Genomic DNA, 15,225 nt, shown 5'->3' with positions numbered 1-15,225 from the left:
CTTAAATAAAATAAAAACAAAGCAAATTTCTTTCTTGACTACCTAATATATTGTCAAATGCATACATTCGATTCAATTACAAAACAAATTTTTCTTATTTTTTTAAACAAGATAAAAGAGAAATGAATAGAAAAATTTAAACAAAATAGACGATAATGAACTTTTATATATCATAAAGAATGTAAAAGAAATATATTTTATTCTCTAATATAATTTTATTCTGTACTACTAGTCCATTTGCTTATTATATATTTTTATTTTTACAAAACTTTTGATTTTCAATTTATTTCCTTATTGCATTGATGATACAGTACTTTCAACAGTAATTTCTACTTTGTCTCTCCCTTAGTATCTTTCCGCCTGCTACAGTCTTTTGCAATTGACGAAAGAATTTAACGATTCGTTACACAAAATGGTTTCTTTCCTGATGTTATTATCAGCAAAGTGCCGTCGGCGTAATGTCCATCGAAATGAAATTGCTGAGCATTTATAATATAAACTCATTTACTTAACCCATTCGGTGAGAAATTAATTTTGTTTACAATTCCGAACGAATTTCTGTCGTTATGCCGTCTTGAGTAAAATCTAGCAGGAACTAGTAATCAACATGTAATTTAATTTCTTAATTATTGTAAAAGGAATGTTATACAAATTCGATAGAATATTTTAACGAGAACTTTCCATTAATACATGACAATTCTTCAACGAAGATATAGTTTGATTATTACACAGAAAGAAGAATTTTACTGAAGTATCTAAAAATTTAACTAGATACAGATCTGAAAAAAAACTTTGTTGGACTATCAAAATAATTATATCGGACACTCAAGTATAATGAGCAACGCTGTAAAAAGTTTTGATATTCTGGTAACCAGGTTGTGTTCTACATTATTTTGATGGTTTAACAGAATTATATTTCCGGATCTCTATCCAATTAAATTTTTTAATACTTTAGCAAAAACCGTTCTGTAAGTAATCTTTGAAGAAACTATTATTATAAAAATTTAATTTTTATAAATAGATTTTATTTCTATAATTATAAGAATATACCAGTATATTTAGATGCATTTTTTAAATATTTATATTTTAATTATTTATATATTTTAAATAATTTTTTACGAGGCTTGGTAATACATTCAAACAGATTTCACAATTGGTTATTTCAATTTTTGTAAGATTGAGGCAAAAGATTAATGATAACCTCATTCCTGTTTTACGCGCCACCCGCATCAAGATTGTTTAGACCTTTTGCTGACTAATTGCGCAAGCAAGTGTTGGAGACATTTCGATTGTACATCCGACAGATAGCTGAAGTACCGTTTTAGTCTCTTTCTCTTATACGGCTTCAAAAGTTCTTCTCTTCTTCTGCCATCCCCTTCCTTTTCTATTCGTCTCAGTCCATACTGAGTTCGGAGTACTTCTCAAAGACCAACAAACCGACGTGCAACACACACGTAATATATTTTCATCCTTTCGTGTGAAATCGTGCCAAGGGTCAGAAACGAGAAGACGTCTCCCTGTAGTGAAATATCGATTTGTGACCGACTTCTTTCTGATGATTTATTCACCAGACGAAATTTCAATTTTTTCGAAGCCGATTTTAAGAAACCACTTTAATTTGTCGCGTCTCGCTGTCCCTCTATTCGTCTCTTCGTCTTACATCGGTCTTGCGGAAAGATTCAGTCGTGATTCCATTAGACGATAAGTACCGTAGAATGGAGTATTCGGCAACGCGCTATCGGTCTTACGATTTTCGTAATCGAAATCCGCGCACTCCGTTTGACTTCCCATAATAGTCGAGGAAAGTGTTCGACGTTTTCTTATTTGTATGATAATTCATACTAAGAGATTTTGCTTTTTGCACATGATAAAAGTTTGAAGTACGAATTTACCTCGAAAACCTCAACAGGTACATGAATGAAAGCGCTTTTCAAACTGTTGTCAAAATATGCAGATGTTGTTACACACAAATTTCGCGATACATATTTAAATGCTATTGACAAAGTGCTGTCTAACAATAAATAAAATAATGATAAAAGCAAATCGAACACAAATGGAATTTTACTCTCAAGTAAATGTGATAATTGACAATAAAATTGTTGTTATAGTTTTTATAAAATCGTTAAAAAACGATAATTATATTTTACATATTTAGCAGTTTATAAATATTTTATAGATATCTTAATAATTAAATATAATACGTAATACTATTGTGATTGGAAGCTGATTAGATTACTTGAGCTTTTCAAAGAAAAATTTTAATTACTATATTTAACATTAAAATTTTCTTATTACGTACATATATTTGTATACTTCTACTTTCATAAGTTTTATGATGATTTTATTAAAATAAGACGTTATTATGTATGTATGTATGTACGTATGTATGTATTATTTAAATATATTAATATATTATTTAATAAGTTGTAAATTCTCATATTGTGTAAATTATGAAACTATCATTCTGATAATAATACGATATGTGTATACCTACACATCGGTAGGCCGTTGATCTGTAAAGGAACTATGTAAATTATATGATAATCAATCTCGAAATGAATGTGCTAGATTGTCAATTTAACTTCATTACACACTCGCGACGCGGAACTAATTGTAATTTCAATGTACAAATCGATTAGCACGATTAATTATATAATATCGAAATTAAGGAAATACACATTTTAATTAAACTTGAAATCAATTGTTTCGCAATATTAAGCTAGTCGACCGTATTGCAACATGTGAAACAGAAATTATTGGAAAATATCAGAGAGCAAATATTAATTTACAACATATGAAATTACAGCTGACGTAATGAGTGCTACTTTGTCCACTTTTGCATATTAATATTTATGTTACGTTCCATTTAATACAATGTGCAGTCTAACGAAATTATGTCATTTAGTGAATCAACGTCCCATTTTTTCATTGTTATATTGCGAAATCTTTTAATTGCTTTTCATGCATAGAAGGATACATATTTGTATTATTTGTATTATAATTTGCGTATTTTCAATATTCTGCAAAATTCAGAACATAAGTTTAAGTATACTTCATGTTGCTACTTGCTTACCGCTTAATTATCGTGCATACGCTTAGTTGGTCACACTATACGTTACATGCAATGTACTTATATACGGTATATGTCATAAGAAGGTACGAAGAAAATGAGAAGAAGCATTATTTAAATGTTATTAGTTATTTGTTAAAATTGGATACGTGTATATTTCATTGTTTTATATGACAAAGCTGCATTTATTATTAACTACTGCATTGATTATTACTGATTAAATTTATTACTAATTAAATACTGCGGTTACAATTTCTGATAACAATAAGTTTAAACATCAAATGTATGTATAACCGAAAATAATCTAAAAAATCTTTCTGAAGATTTAAAGAAACTTTCTGGTTTTAGAAAAGAATTTTTACAAAAAAATATCATGTCGCACAATGGGTATTTTCTTCAATATACTCATTATTCCTAATAAACAAATGTATTATCTTATTGATATAATGCTAGCAAAAAGAGTTTTGTTTTTTCCACAAATCACGTGCAGATATGATCATGATCGATTTATATAATCTGAAATTTTTTTAATCTTATGATAATGTACGTGTTTGAACAAACACGTTTTTTTTGTCGCTATATACATATGTATTTTTCAAAATTCAAATAAAAATATATCTTCTCTCTTTTAATCTAAAAAAAAACGAGTTTAATATACTTATATTATAATAATACATAATTTCTATCATATCTTTGTTTATTATTTGATTCTGAAAATTATATCGTAATATTAAACATTTCAAATTATTATCTTTTATTATAAAAGATAATGTCAACCATAAGCCGAGATGATTAAATTTATGATTTGTAATTTCAAAAATATGCTCGTAATTTGGAATGCTTAAAAATTAACGGGGCGGTATTAACATGTGCAATTGGTCAGATCGTGTCATAGGTGTGTTTCACTGAACGAAGCATATATAATAATGCGTCGTAATCCATGTCCATATGAATTTATATGCCCGCATCTACATATGTAAACTGTTACAGCGGGTAGTATCGTGGGTCCGGAGTTGGAAATAACACGAATCACGCGTCTCCATATGGGACCGTATCTCTGCATAGCGTCCAACGGGGTGCCACCAACAGTCAGCAAACGGATCCTCCTCACTGTTCATTGTACGTAATTTTGCTGCGTGATCCTAAATTCCGTTTTATGACCAGCGCTAAGGAACACTTCCAGCCAAGCGGCAGCGTGAAACGTGGTGAATACATTGCATAAATGGCTTTTCCATTACGATGAGAGAAATATAATTAAATGCGTTTCTCTCCGTTTTGCAAGGCGGAAAAAAATATTATATGAAATTATTTAATCTTCCTGGAAAAACGAGGATTAATCGAAATTTATTCACACAATCATCGTGAATTAATTTTCCAGAATTAATCTTTTCAGAATGTTATATAATATACCATACGCAATGTAATATTATTAGGATTTCAGTTCGTAAATTTTAATTCAATCAAAACTCTAACTGTTCCGTTTCCGTCCTTTGCTTTTCACGCATATATAATTGTGAAAATGCATACGAATGATATTTTATGCAGTTCTGCCCCGTCCTGGTAGTAGAAATTCTTTCTTATACGCGCGTCGGGCGCTTGTCGCAAAATATATTTTAAATTGTCGTACTCGCGTGTGGTGTGAGCGATCTCGCGTAATGACGCCTCTCGGGGTAGGCATGGTGAATATCTGATCCCGAGGGCCATTGTTCCTGAAAACGGAGTTAAATCTTTCCTGCCGCTGGCTACGTAATTTTGCTACGCTATGTAATGAGTCGCTTACTAAAAGGACAAGTGACGTTTTTGGATTGATTAAAAAAATAAAAGAGCCCTATTTCGAGGGAACATGTTTTAAAAATGGGAGCTGGAGTTTTAGTAAGACTTTTACGTCAAACGTCAAATGCTATACCTTGTGATGAGTTCGTAAAATTGGATATTTCATTAAATTCTATACTATGTTTTCCCAGCTTTATATAGTTTTTAATGTCAAATATTTTAACGTTATATTGTCAGTTAAACTTTGTTCATTAAAAATAGTTGTTTGTAAAGCTATACACAATAAAGTAATATACAGTCAGTGCTATACTGTGTGATTTCTTATCTCACGGCAATAAAAAAATTCGATAAAGTATGAGAAAGCAAATTTTTATAAAATAAAAATAAAAAATGTTTTCTTTGATTGAGATTAATGTAATTTTTGTGTTTTAATGGATATTTTATTGAAATATATCATCTTGCACAGTTCAGCCAATGGTTTGGATTGAGAATCAGCTAGTGGGTGGTTACGAAGGACAAACTGTTACGTTGGAATGCCGTAGCGAAGCTCATCCCAGTCCTATCACATATTGGACGAAGCCATCGAACGAAACTATTGCCAATGGTGAGCATATATTTCTGTTTGTCCAAATATAATATGCTTTTCACTTTTATTAACAGTAATATAGAAATAGTGCACAGAAAAAGAATAATTAAATTAAGGCAACTTTATGAAAAGTAAATATTTTAAATTATTTTCTATATTTTCTATATTTAAATTATTCTCTTATTAAGCAAAAATAAAAATTAATTCAGTCAGAGTGAATTGAATAGAATTTGCACAAGTATGCAAAATAATATTAATATTTTTATTATAGATATTAAGACAGTGACACTAATAATTCCATTCTTAAGTTTTTTCCACTTATTGCGAGATAAAATAAGTTTTAATTATTTCTTTCTTAAGTTATACAAACATTAAATTTGCTTCTTAAGATAATATTTATCATTGAAGAATACATGAATGATACTTATTGTCTCAAAAGTAGAAAAAAATAAGAGTTTTAATGAAACCGAAAGCGTGTTTTATTCCAATTTATGAAATAATTGTTATAAGTTCTTTCCTTCTTCTTCTCTTTTTTTTTCCTTTTTTTGCGCATGTCGGGAGATGCACGCACGAGCAGCTGTAATGCAATTCGCCTTAATTACACCGCGCTAACGTGGTCGTTTCACTCTAATTGCTACCATGCACCTTTGCGATATGCAAGGGTTTAAGGGCAAGGGCAGCTACATTAAAACTTAAGACATGTGCGTGCCATCTCGTGTCGGGTCGTTAATCCGTGACAGTACCCTTCGTACAGGCTAAAATTTTTTCTTAAAGCGTTATAATGAATGCTCTGCAAATTAATTAAGAACACGCGAAATTCTTTTTATGCAGATGGCAATTTTTATCTACTATCGCAAAGTCGATTGTTAGTAGTTTAATTGACGTTTGACGAAAGTTTCTCACAAATCGATGGATAATATTATATAATATATAACATTAAAATTTTTATCAATTAGTTATAAAGAGATCATTCTTGTTAGCATGTAGCCGATATTTTTAAATTCAGTGTTACTCTGTATTCTTTACATTGTACAAATATAATACGTACGCATAAATAATATTAAGTTACTAGCTGATATTATTTTATGTTTTACTAAACTAATATTTTAATAATACAATAAAAGTATCGAAGGAAGACATTAATTAAATGCAGATAATAAAACAAAACGATTCAAGGAAAAATAAATTACCTAAAATAACACCAAAAATTATTATTATTATGAAGAAATTTTTGGTGTTATTTTAGGTAATTTATTTTTCCTTGAATCGTTTTGTTTTATTATTAATATTATAAATGTATAATAAATCGAATTTATTAATTAAAATGTACAGTCGACACATATTAAGTTTATAGATTTTTATTACATAGATGCACAGATTTTACGTGTTCTTTTTCATTATCAAAAATATCTCGACGAAATGTTTCTACAACAAAATTTCTTTTACGTGTATCATATTACACAGATTTTTTAATACATATTTATAAAATCGCGTATACTCTTACAATCGAAGAATGCAGCGAACAAACTCTTACAGAAGTGCATGATTTTTTTATTGCTTCGAATAACACAAGATATACCGATATGAACGCGGGTAAACTTTCCTCTGAAATAACTGTTTTCCGCATCGACAGTGTCATATAGCTTGGAACTAATAACACGAAAATCGACATTCACGTCGTCTTCCACGTGCCAGAATGAAAACGACATTTGCACGAATAACATGGTTTGTTTCATGCGTACTTTGTGCGATTCCATAATGTTTAAGCGGCTTGGAACGTAAATATGAAGTTTACTGCTGCATCGATCCGGAATTTTCTGTTATTCCGGGCCGCCATGGAAGCCTGTCTAGTTAGTGCTCCTCCATTCGCGGCAAACACGCGAAGCGAATTAGCTTTTTAACGAGAGACAAGTACAATTGCATCAACGCGAAAAAGCTGGTTTTGTGCGTCATGCGTTTCCCGTTAACAACCTTCTGAATCATTGACTTCGATTAGGAGGAACGAGTTATTTTTCATCTAGGTATGCATGCGCTTCACAAACTTTATTTTATTAATTATTGTTGATTTTGTTGGCTCGCGCATTTGATATAACAATTTGATATAATGAGTGTGTGTTTCTTTATAAACTATACATTTAATGTTATATGTACGCGTTGATCGATCACGTAAATCTCTATGGAAATTAGCGTTTGCGATTTCGATGTATGCGTATTTACCGCACTTAATCTATACACCGATATTTTCAACGCTTTTCAGACGAAAATTATAAGGTCGAAACAATTCCTAGAGGATTATATGAAATACTTATGAAGCTCGTGATAAAATCTGTACGGGCACAGGATTTCGGAACCTTTCGATGCGTGGCGACGAACTCCCTTGGAGAGACCGATGGAAAGATAAAACTTTACAGTGAGTAACATTTATGAACTCATTAATTTGCATAAATTGCACGTAACGTACTTTTGCGCTATGTATATTACTTGCTTATCTTCGCATAAAGAAACGTTTAATCGTTTGTTACTTCAAGCCGATTTCTAATTCCTTTGTTCACTTTGCATGTGCTACGTACGAAAAACTGCATGCACTAAAAATATTTCTTTTAATTTTCATAATATGTATATTATTATATTATTCCGTATATTATCTGTATGTCTGCTTTAATATTCATAGTGATTATCTGACGTAATTACGCGATACAAATAATTTACTGATAATTAAATTTTATTTTGTAAATGTTGCTATACTCTCTTTTGCTTCTCTACTTCCCATTTTACCTGCATCGTGCGTATCATGTACAAAAAAAGGATTAATTACTTGCATACCATATATTTTATATATAAATAGTTAAAAATAATAAATATTACATTTTAATGGATAACACAAATTCGAGTCTTACGTTAATATTATTACATTATTTTTATTATTTTTAATCGCATTAATCTTATATAAGGGATTTAAATTAGTTTTGCTTATTACTGGAAAATACGATACGGATTTTGTAGTCAAACATGTTTCATGAAAACGTATGTATGGATTAAAACTCATTATGGCGTAATGGCGTACGTAGCGAGATGAATAAAAAATTTACATGTATCTCGACAAAGTTATTTCAACAGCAACGAAACATCTCTCCTATCTCAAAATTTAACCAGAGGCGGGCACGATTCTTAAACGGATAACTTATCGGTTTATCGCCGATCGATATTGCCTACTCGACGTAATTGCCCCAATCTCAGTGTACCAATACCCCTTGTTCCCCGCGCCGTTCCACGATGCCATCACTTGATCTCTATCATCGTTCCATGCATATGAACTTTGGAAGCTAGACAACCTCCGTACCTGTTTACCCTTGTACTACCACTTACCCTCGTCGCGTTGATAGGGTAAAAGAGTAGCGATCTTGCAGGACGTGAAAGATGTTACTGCTCGTTAGGTAACAACATTACTAACTTTGCCATTTTTTTCACGAGAAAAAATATAAGAAGAGCAAAGAGAAAATAAACCCCAATAAGGAGGCGTATTAGGAGGCATCGTCGCTGCAAATCAACCATAAGGACTAAGAGACCGAGTCGTAGTATCGCGTCGCATCGCATTGCGTCGCGTCACACGTCATGTCATCTCATCTTCGCGTCACTACGTCACGCGTCCATTCCGCTCGCCGTCATTATATTTCATTGGATCTCATGCATGAGGTTCAAGTGGCAAGCACGCCAAATGCGTAAAGCACGACCCGTCTGTTCCGTTCGATCTCGCTGATGTTAATTGGTCGTCTCTCCAATTAGAGTGTCGACGGTGGCGAGATCGGACGGAAGCGATGCGTTCGAAGGGAGAGGAAGGAAACGATGGCTTTAACAAAAATCACCGTTCATGATGATTGGATAACGGAAAGGGGGAGGGGGAGAAGAGGCCATAGTGAGGCACTTAATTACCGACAATTGCAAATAAAATGCTGCGGTCGAAGCGACGACGGGAAAGCCCGGGGATACGCCCGCACGCCTACAGACCATCACGAATTTCCATTCTCGCGAATCACTTCTCCAATAATTAGCCCAGCAATTTAATTCAACGGGCTTGCGTTCCGTTGAAACGTCAGTTGACTAGCATGCCTCTCTGTCGCTATTATCGAGAGCTTTTTCCGGCAGCGCGACACGTTTAACAATATTAGCAATAATTACTGCAAGGAGGGGGTGCGCTGGTCTGTGGATTACATGTTCCGTTAAAGTCGGTTAACTTCGATGGGAATCTTACTTGAGCTTGACTAAAGGGGGATTGGTGGGCAGGGAGGGTAAGAAAGGACGAATTATCGACGGACGTAGTGCGAAAAGAGAACAAGTCGCGAAGGGGATGCTTTAAGAGCAGCTAAGACTGAAGACTAAGGAACTTTGCGCCACCGCGTCGCTCGTTCCGAGTCTGTACAATGACGTGCACGCATGGCATGCAAAGTCTGTGCATGATGGCCTATATTCAAATTGCATTATATCGCCGGATGAGGGAGCGTGCGCGCGCGCGCGTATAGATGTGACCGATAAACGTGCCTTGGTAGCCATGGTCGTTAGTTCACTTTTGCTTCGCTTGCCGGTAGAAGCGGATGTTCTTTGAGAAAGAATTAAGTCGCAATTGGCCTAGCAAATCTGATTTCGAAATATCCGCTACTATTATACGGTAAAGTAACTTCTAGAAGTTATTAGCAATTAGTAATGTAATTACTATTTTGTTATTATCTATGTACTTGGTATATTACAATGCTGAAATTATAGTTGCGTTAAATTGTATATTTGATAAATTATCTGAATATACAGACACAATACGCATGCCGTGCGTAGAATTATTAGGTTTTTCTTAATTTCTATGATTGTATAGTATATATAAAGTTCTAAAAGTAAACCAATTGCGTCCTTCCATCGCTTTTACCTTTTTGAAACTGACGGTGCGAATGAAACTTCTAAAGGTATATCCATTCTTCGCTTTATTCGTAATTCTTTGCGAAAGACAGATGAAAAGATAAATGGAAAGAAGACAAGTTGAATTATTTTAGCCCTACGGTTGATCATTGTTCACCATCAGGCGCTATAAAGCGCGTTATCACAAAATGGCAGGCATCACCAGTAGTGAAGTGAACAGAATTACGGATCTTACGGTGGAACACGTTACTGGCTAATTGCAGTAAAGTGGAAGAGCTCTGAGCATCTTAAACCACAGTCGCAATATTCATTACCGCAGACACAGCGAGCATCAAAGGCGATGATATAACGGCATGGTAATAAATGTAAATTCGTAATTTAAAGCATTCGAGACGAACGGCTGTTTCAACGGCTTTTCGGTAACGGCGCGGTAACGCAGGTCCGACCACAATTCCGATATTCAACCGGAACGTAGTGTCCGAGCGTATTAATTAATGTATTTATTAAATTGTTGCACTGTTGAACTGTCAGGATCGCCGAGAACACACATTCTGCATCTGCACTTCCGAATACACTGTGCACCGTACGCTTTCCGAGATTTGCAAACAACTACTACGAGTAAATATAAACGCATTGACCTTGCAGAAGTACAAACACAATTGTCGCTCGCGAATTGAAATCAACGTTGCATAAGCTTCTGCACATCGAACGAAAGTTGATTACTATTTCAACAATGTTTGGCTCACATCTGTTCACGAAGGTAACTTTCATACTGAAATATGCAAAAGAGTCTTTAAAGGATAAAACATAGGGAAGTATGTAAGTACACTTAAAAAAATTCATTATATAAATATACTTCTCTTCTCTCACAAAAATTATATGATTAAAACATATTTGAAAATATTACATTAGCAGAAATACATTTGATAAATGTATATACTTAAAGAAATTTATACTAAAAAGACATTTTTTAATAGATATTAAGTAAACATTTATTTACAGTGAATAAATATTTAATCAAATTAATGATTTGTATTAAATAAATATGTGTTTATATTTAGTAAATATTTACTTAGAACTATTCAGACAAACATTTATTAAAATTTAGTATTTAAATCAGTATTTTTTTCAGTGTATAAGTTTTTAAATCCTTTTTTTTTTCGTAACCTTTCAACCAGCTTACATGAATCTAGATATGTCCACTACGTCAAAAATGAAGGAAAAGTACAATTGTCTTTACGCTTATATTTGCAACGTTCTTGTCGCAATCCATCGATATTCACCTTTGTTTTGTAGTCTCAACTGTTAGCGATTGTCACCTCAGTATATTGTGTGGCTTGCACGTTGTCATCCTGCGGATTAATTAGAAAAAGTCTACTTTCGTCTCGTGCGGAAATGTCGATGCACGCACGAGAGAATTAATATAGCTTCCGAACTCTCGACATTTCGACGGAGTGTGCAAGTGACAAGAGCTCTCCGGGTTTGCGGGAACACCGTATGGACGACATTCCAATACGTCAAACCGGGGAGCATCGCGCGGAAAGTCCGACCGCCTGGCCGATTATTTTTCCGGTTATTACTCGCGGACAGGCTTTACCGATATCTCGATTCGCCATTTACGCCCGTTCGCTTCAAACGCTATTCGACGTAAAGCGGCTTTCTACTGTGTTGCATACTGCGACGGACGTTCAATCTCTATTCAAACGATCACACCGATTTTTAAGCGCCAACGTTCGTCATTGATCCTTCAATTAACTAATGTACTTTTTATTTCGTTATCGTTGACTTTTATCGATACCGTAATTGTGAAAATTCATGATCACCTATAATGTTACCATCCTATAAATATTTCTATTTAATATATAGAAAGCCTGTATGTGTTTATCTCGATATCTGTTGCAAATAATTTTATATTGAAGCCGATTGATAAAAACCAATGCAAGTAAACATGACGAGAGATGAGCATGGCTTAAACTAATACATAAATGCAAGCTTTTAGCTTGTATAATTAACTTTGAAATTGTTTTTATTTTGTCGCGATGTTTTTATTTTGTCGTAATGGATTGCACATATTTAAATTCACACATATTTAATTCCATTTGCTCCAATTAAAGAATTTGTTATTTAAATTTGCTTTTAGATAATAATAGTTTTCCGATTATATTATTTGAAACAAATAATTTCTGGAATTAAGAGTAAATTAATTAACGATATTATGTTCACACAGTAAATTTTAATGTTTAGTTAAAAACTATCATATTATGAGAAAGGATCGCTAAAGATAAAAACTAACTTGTTCAAAAAATAAATAAGACGAAAAGTAACTCTCTGCAGAATCTATATGGAAGAAAATAGCAAGATACATATTAGTCTCTTAAATAGCAAAAAGGTCCGTACTAGCAATACTAAAAGCACGCTTCAAGCTATTTCACTTTTTATCGAAAGCACACTTCATACGTTACTTGGTAACATTAACTCTAATCACCAAATTTATTGTGTCGCCATTTTCAGAGATCGATAAGCCGCCAACAACGCGCAAACCAGGCTCGAGGCGTGAATCGAAGAAAACATGGAAGATCGATCACAATCATGAGAAGAAAGCTATCGGTATGAAAGACGAGCCGATGTTAAAGGGCGACGATATTGGTGACGAGCAGATCGATTTTCAATCGGCGACGGCCTCATCGTCGTTTCATCGTCATTTATTTATGAATTTTGGGATAACCACCATGACTGTGATATTGGCCGGTGGTTTATCCACGTAGGCCACCGTTGTGTAGAAACTGTTACGCGAAGATTAATGCAATGTAGAAAGCGTTCTCCAGATACGAGACTAGGTATCGTGGAGAATGTCACAACGAAAGAATGTCGATATGAATGATGCTGCGTAGGATCGCTGCTCTCCGTAAAAGATCTCTTCCTGTTGTACATGTAATTTGCATAAAGCGAAACGTAGAGCGAAGCATAGAGCGAAGAATCGTTTTTACATGGAGTCCGGAATACCTGGCTGATTAGGCCAGAGTGACCAGGGTACTTCGTGAGAAGCGTAATTAACACATTGCAAGCCGAACGTGTACTAATAGATTTTCCTTCCCTAAAGACATAGAAAACCACCAATCTATTAACCCCTTTGCGCTGAAGGTGCCAGAGTAGCTGGCTTTTACCGTTTCCATTTCAAGCGGTAACTCTGTTGACCTCGCCATCACTTAAAGAAGAAAGTCTGTAGATCCAGTAAAAAGGGGGACATATTATTTGCAATCTCATTTTCTAATTAGTTACCAAAACAAATATTGACATAAAAATTATATTTCAGCGCTCACTCAAAAAATTTTACTTCGTGCAAGCATATTTTCTATTTTTATATTTAATGTTATATTTAAAAATGTTCACTTTGATTTTTTTGTTAAAAATTTAATGCTGTATTATTTGTTTTACAAACACACATGAAGGGTGTTTACTGCAATAGTGAGTTAACTCACATTTTGTAAAAACAAGGAAAATAAATAATTAAAATTAAAGTGATTGGAAAAATATATTTATTTTTCGCAAAATGTAGGTTAACCTACTGCTGCAGTAATCCCTTCATATAACTAATGATGTTGATGTGAATATATGTCATCGTTACTTTTGCATTTAAAAATATTAAGCGTGCATAGCTTGCAATTTGCTAATAATGTCTAAACGTACAAGGACACAAAGAATGAGAGTGATTGTGTTATGCGTAGCTGATAATTTCAAATAATTTTAAATGTAAAAAGTTGTCTATTATTTTTTAGAATTTGCAGTTATCTTTTTCGTCTGATTTCAAAGTATTTGTATATATGGAATTTAATTTCAGTATCTTTTTTTATTATAATAGAAAATGTAAATGTGTTAGAGAGTGCTAAATTTAGTTATGTCTTATATAGAAAATAAGAATAAATAAATCCTCTTGTACATATGTAGCAAGGATAATAAGAAATCTGAAATAATAGATTGAAATTTATTTATTAAGAAATTAATATAAAATGAATATAAATGGATAATTTAAATATTAAATACTTCATAATAATGCCAATATATTAAATTATCATTACTTTATGAATTATGTTTACAATATAGAATTACAATTCACTGATTTACTCAGCCTTTTGTTTGTTTCTCGGACACATAAATTATATCGCTGAAACAAAGTAATGTGCCTCACAGGAAATATTTCCATCGAGAAGAAATTTATTTCGCTTAAATATGTCGCAATAATTTTTAAACAGGGAGAATTGTAAAACGGATCTACCGTATTACATTATAAGTGGCTATTCCAATGATCTCTCTCTATACAATAGCTGTAAAGAGAGGTGTTTCATTTTCCATTTTATTCAAATTGATAGTGGATGTGTTCTTTATTGTAGTCAAGGGTACGGATAATGTAATAATACTTTATAAAACCTGCCTATATCACCTTGTAAGGGATCCGATCAGATCCGATCGAATATCCTTTATTGATGGCGTATTAATTATTGTGACATCGAAGAGAAAAACGATAATTACGTCAATAATTTTTTAGTTAATCTGTTACAAATTTAAATACAGATATTGTTAATAGCAACACATAAATTTATAAAGCCATATATAAAACATTACTTTACGATAAAAAGTACAGTTTTGCTTACTGATCGCGCTTTTATTTCTTAGAATTTGTTTTTAATTCATGTAGAGTACTTTTTATGTATTATAGTTTCGCACATAAAAATGCTGATTTAATGTAATTATTGTTTATGTTACAGGATGACAATAATTTTATGAAAATTTCCGTTATTCAACGGAACGATCAATAAACTATTTTTTATTCAAATATCTCGAGATCATACAAATATAGTAATGTATAACAGGCTTATTGTACATATAAGTAACATTT

The 15,225-nt window shown here is 32.8% G+C and overlaps 1 protein-coding gene across 1 annotated transcript in view; it reads left to right on the top strand.

The window, feature by feature from the left end:
- Window positions 1-13,621, top strand: part of LOC108724622 (neurotrimin) — an 82,540-nt gene extending 68,919 nt beyond the window's left edge. The window contains exons 5-8 of the mRNA XM_018451074.1: window positions 4,061-4,189; window positions 5,310-5,447; window positions 7,687-7,839; window positions 12,843-13,621. Of these exons, the coding sequence (XP_018306576.1) occupies window positions 4,061-4,189; window positions 5,310-5,447; window positions 7,687-7,839; window positions 12,843-13,096 (674 nt within the window). The 3' untranslated portion in view covers window positions 13,097-13,621. The remainder of the gene's footprint in view (window positions 1-4,060; window positions 4,190-5,309; window positions 5,448-7,686; window positions 7,840-12,842) is intronic.
- Window positions 13,622-15,225: the final 1,604 nt, after the last annotated feature.

Source organism: Mycetomoellerius zeteki, unplaced genomic scaffold (genome assembly GCF_001594055.1).
Source record: "Mycetomoellerius zeteki isolate Tzet28-1 unplaced genomic scaffold, Tzet1.0 scaffold31, whole genome shotgun sequence".
Taxonomy (NCBI): domain Eukaryota; kingdom Metazoa; phylum Arthropoda; class Insecta; order Hymenoptera; family Formicidae; genus Mycetomoellerius; species Mycetomoellerius zeteki.
This window is presented reverse-complemented; position numbering and strand designations above follow the sequence as displayed.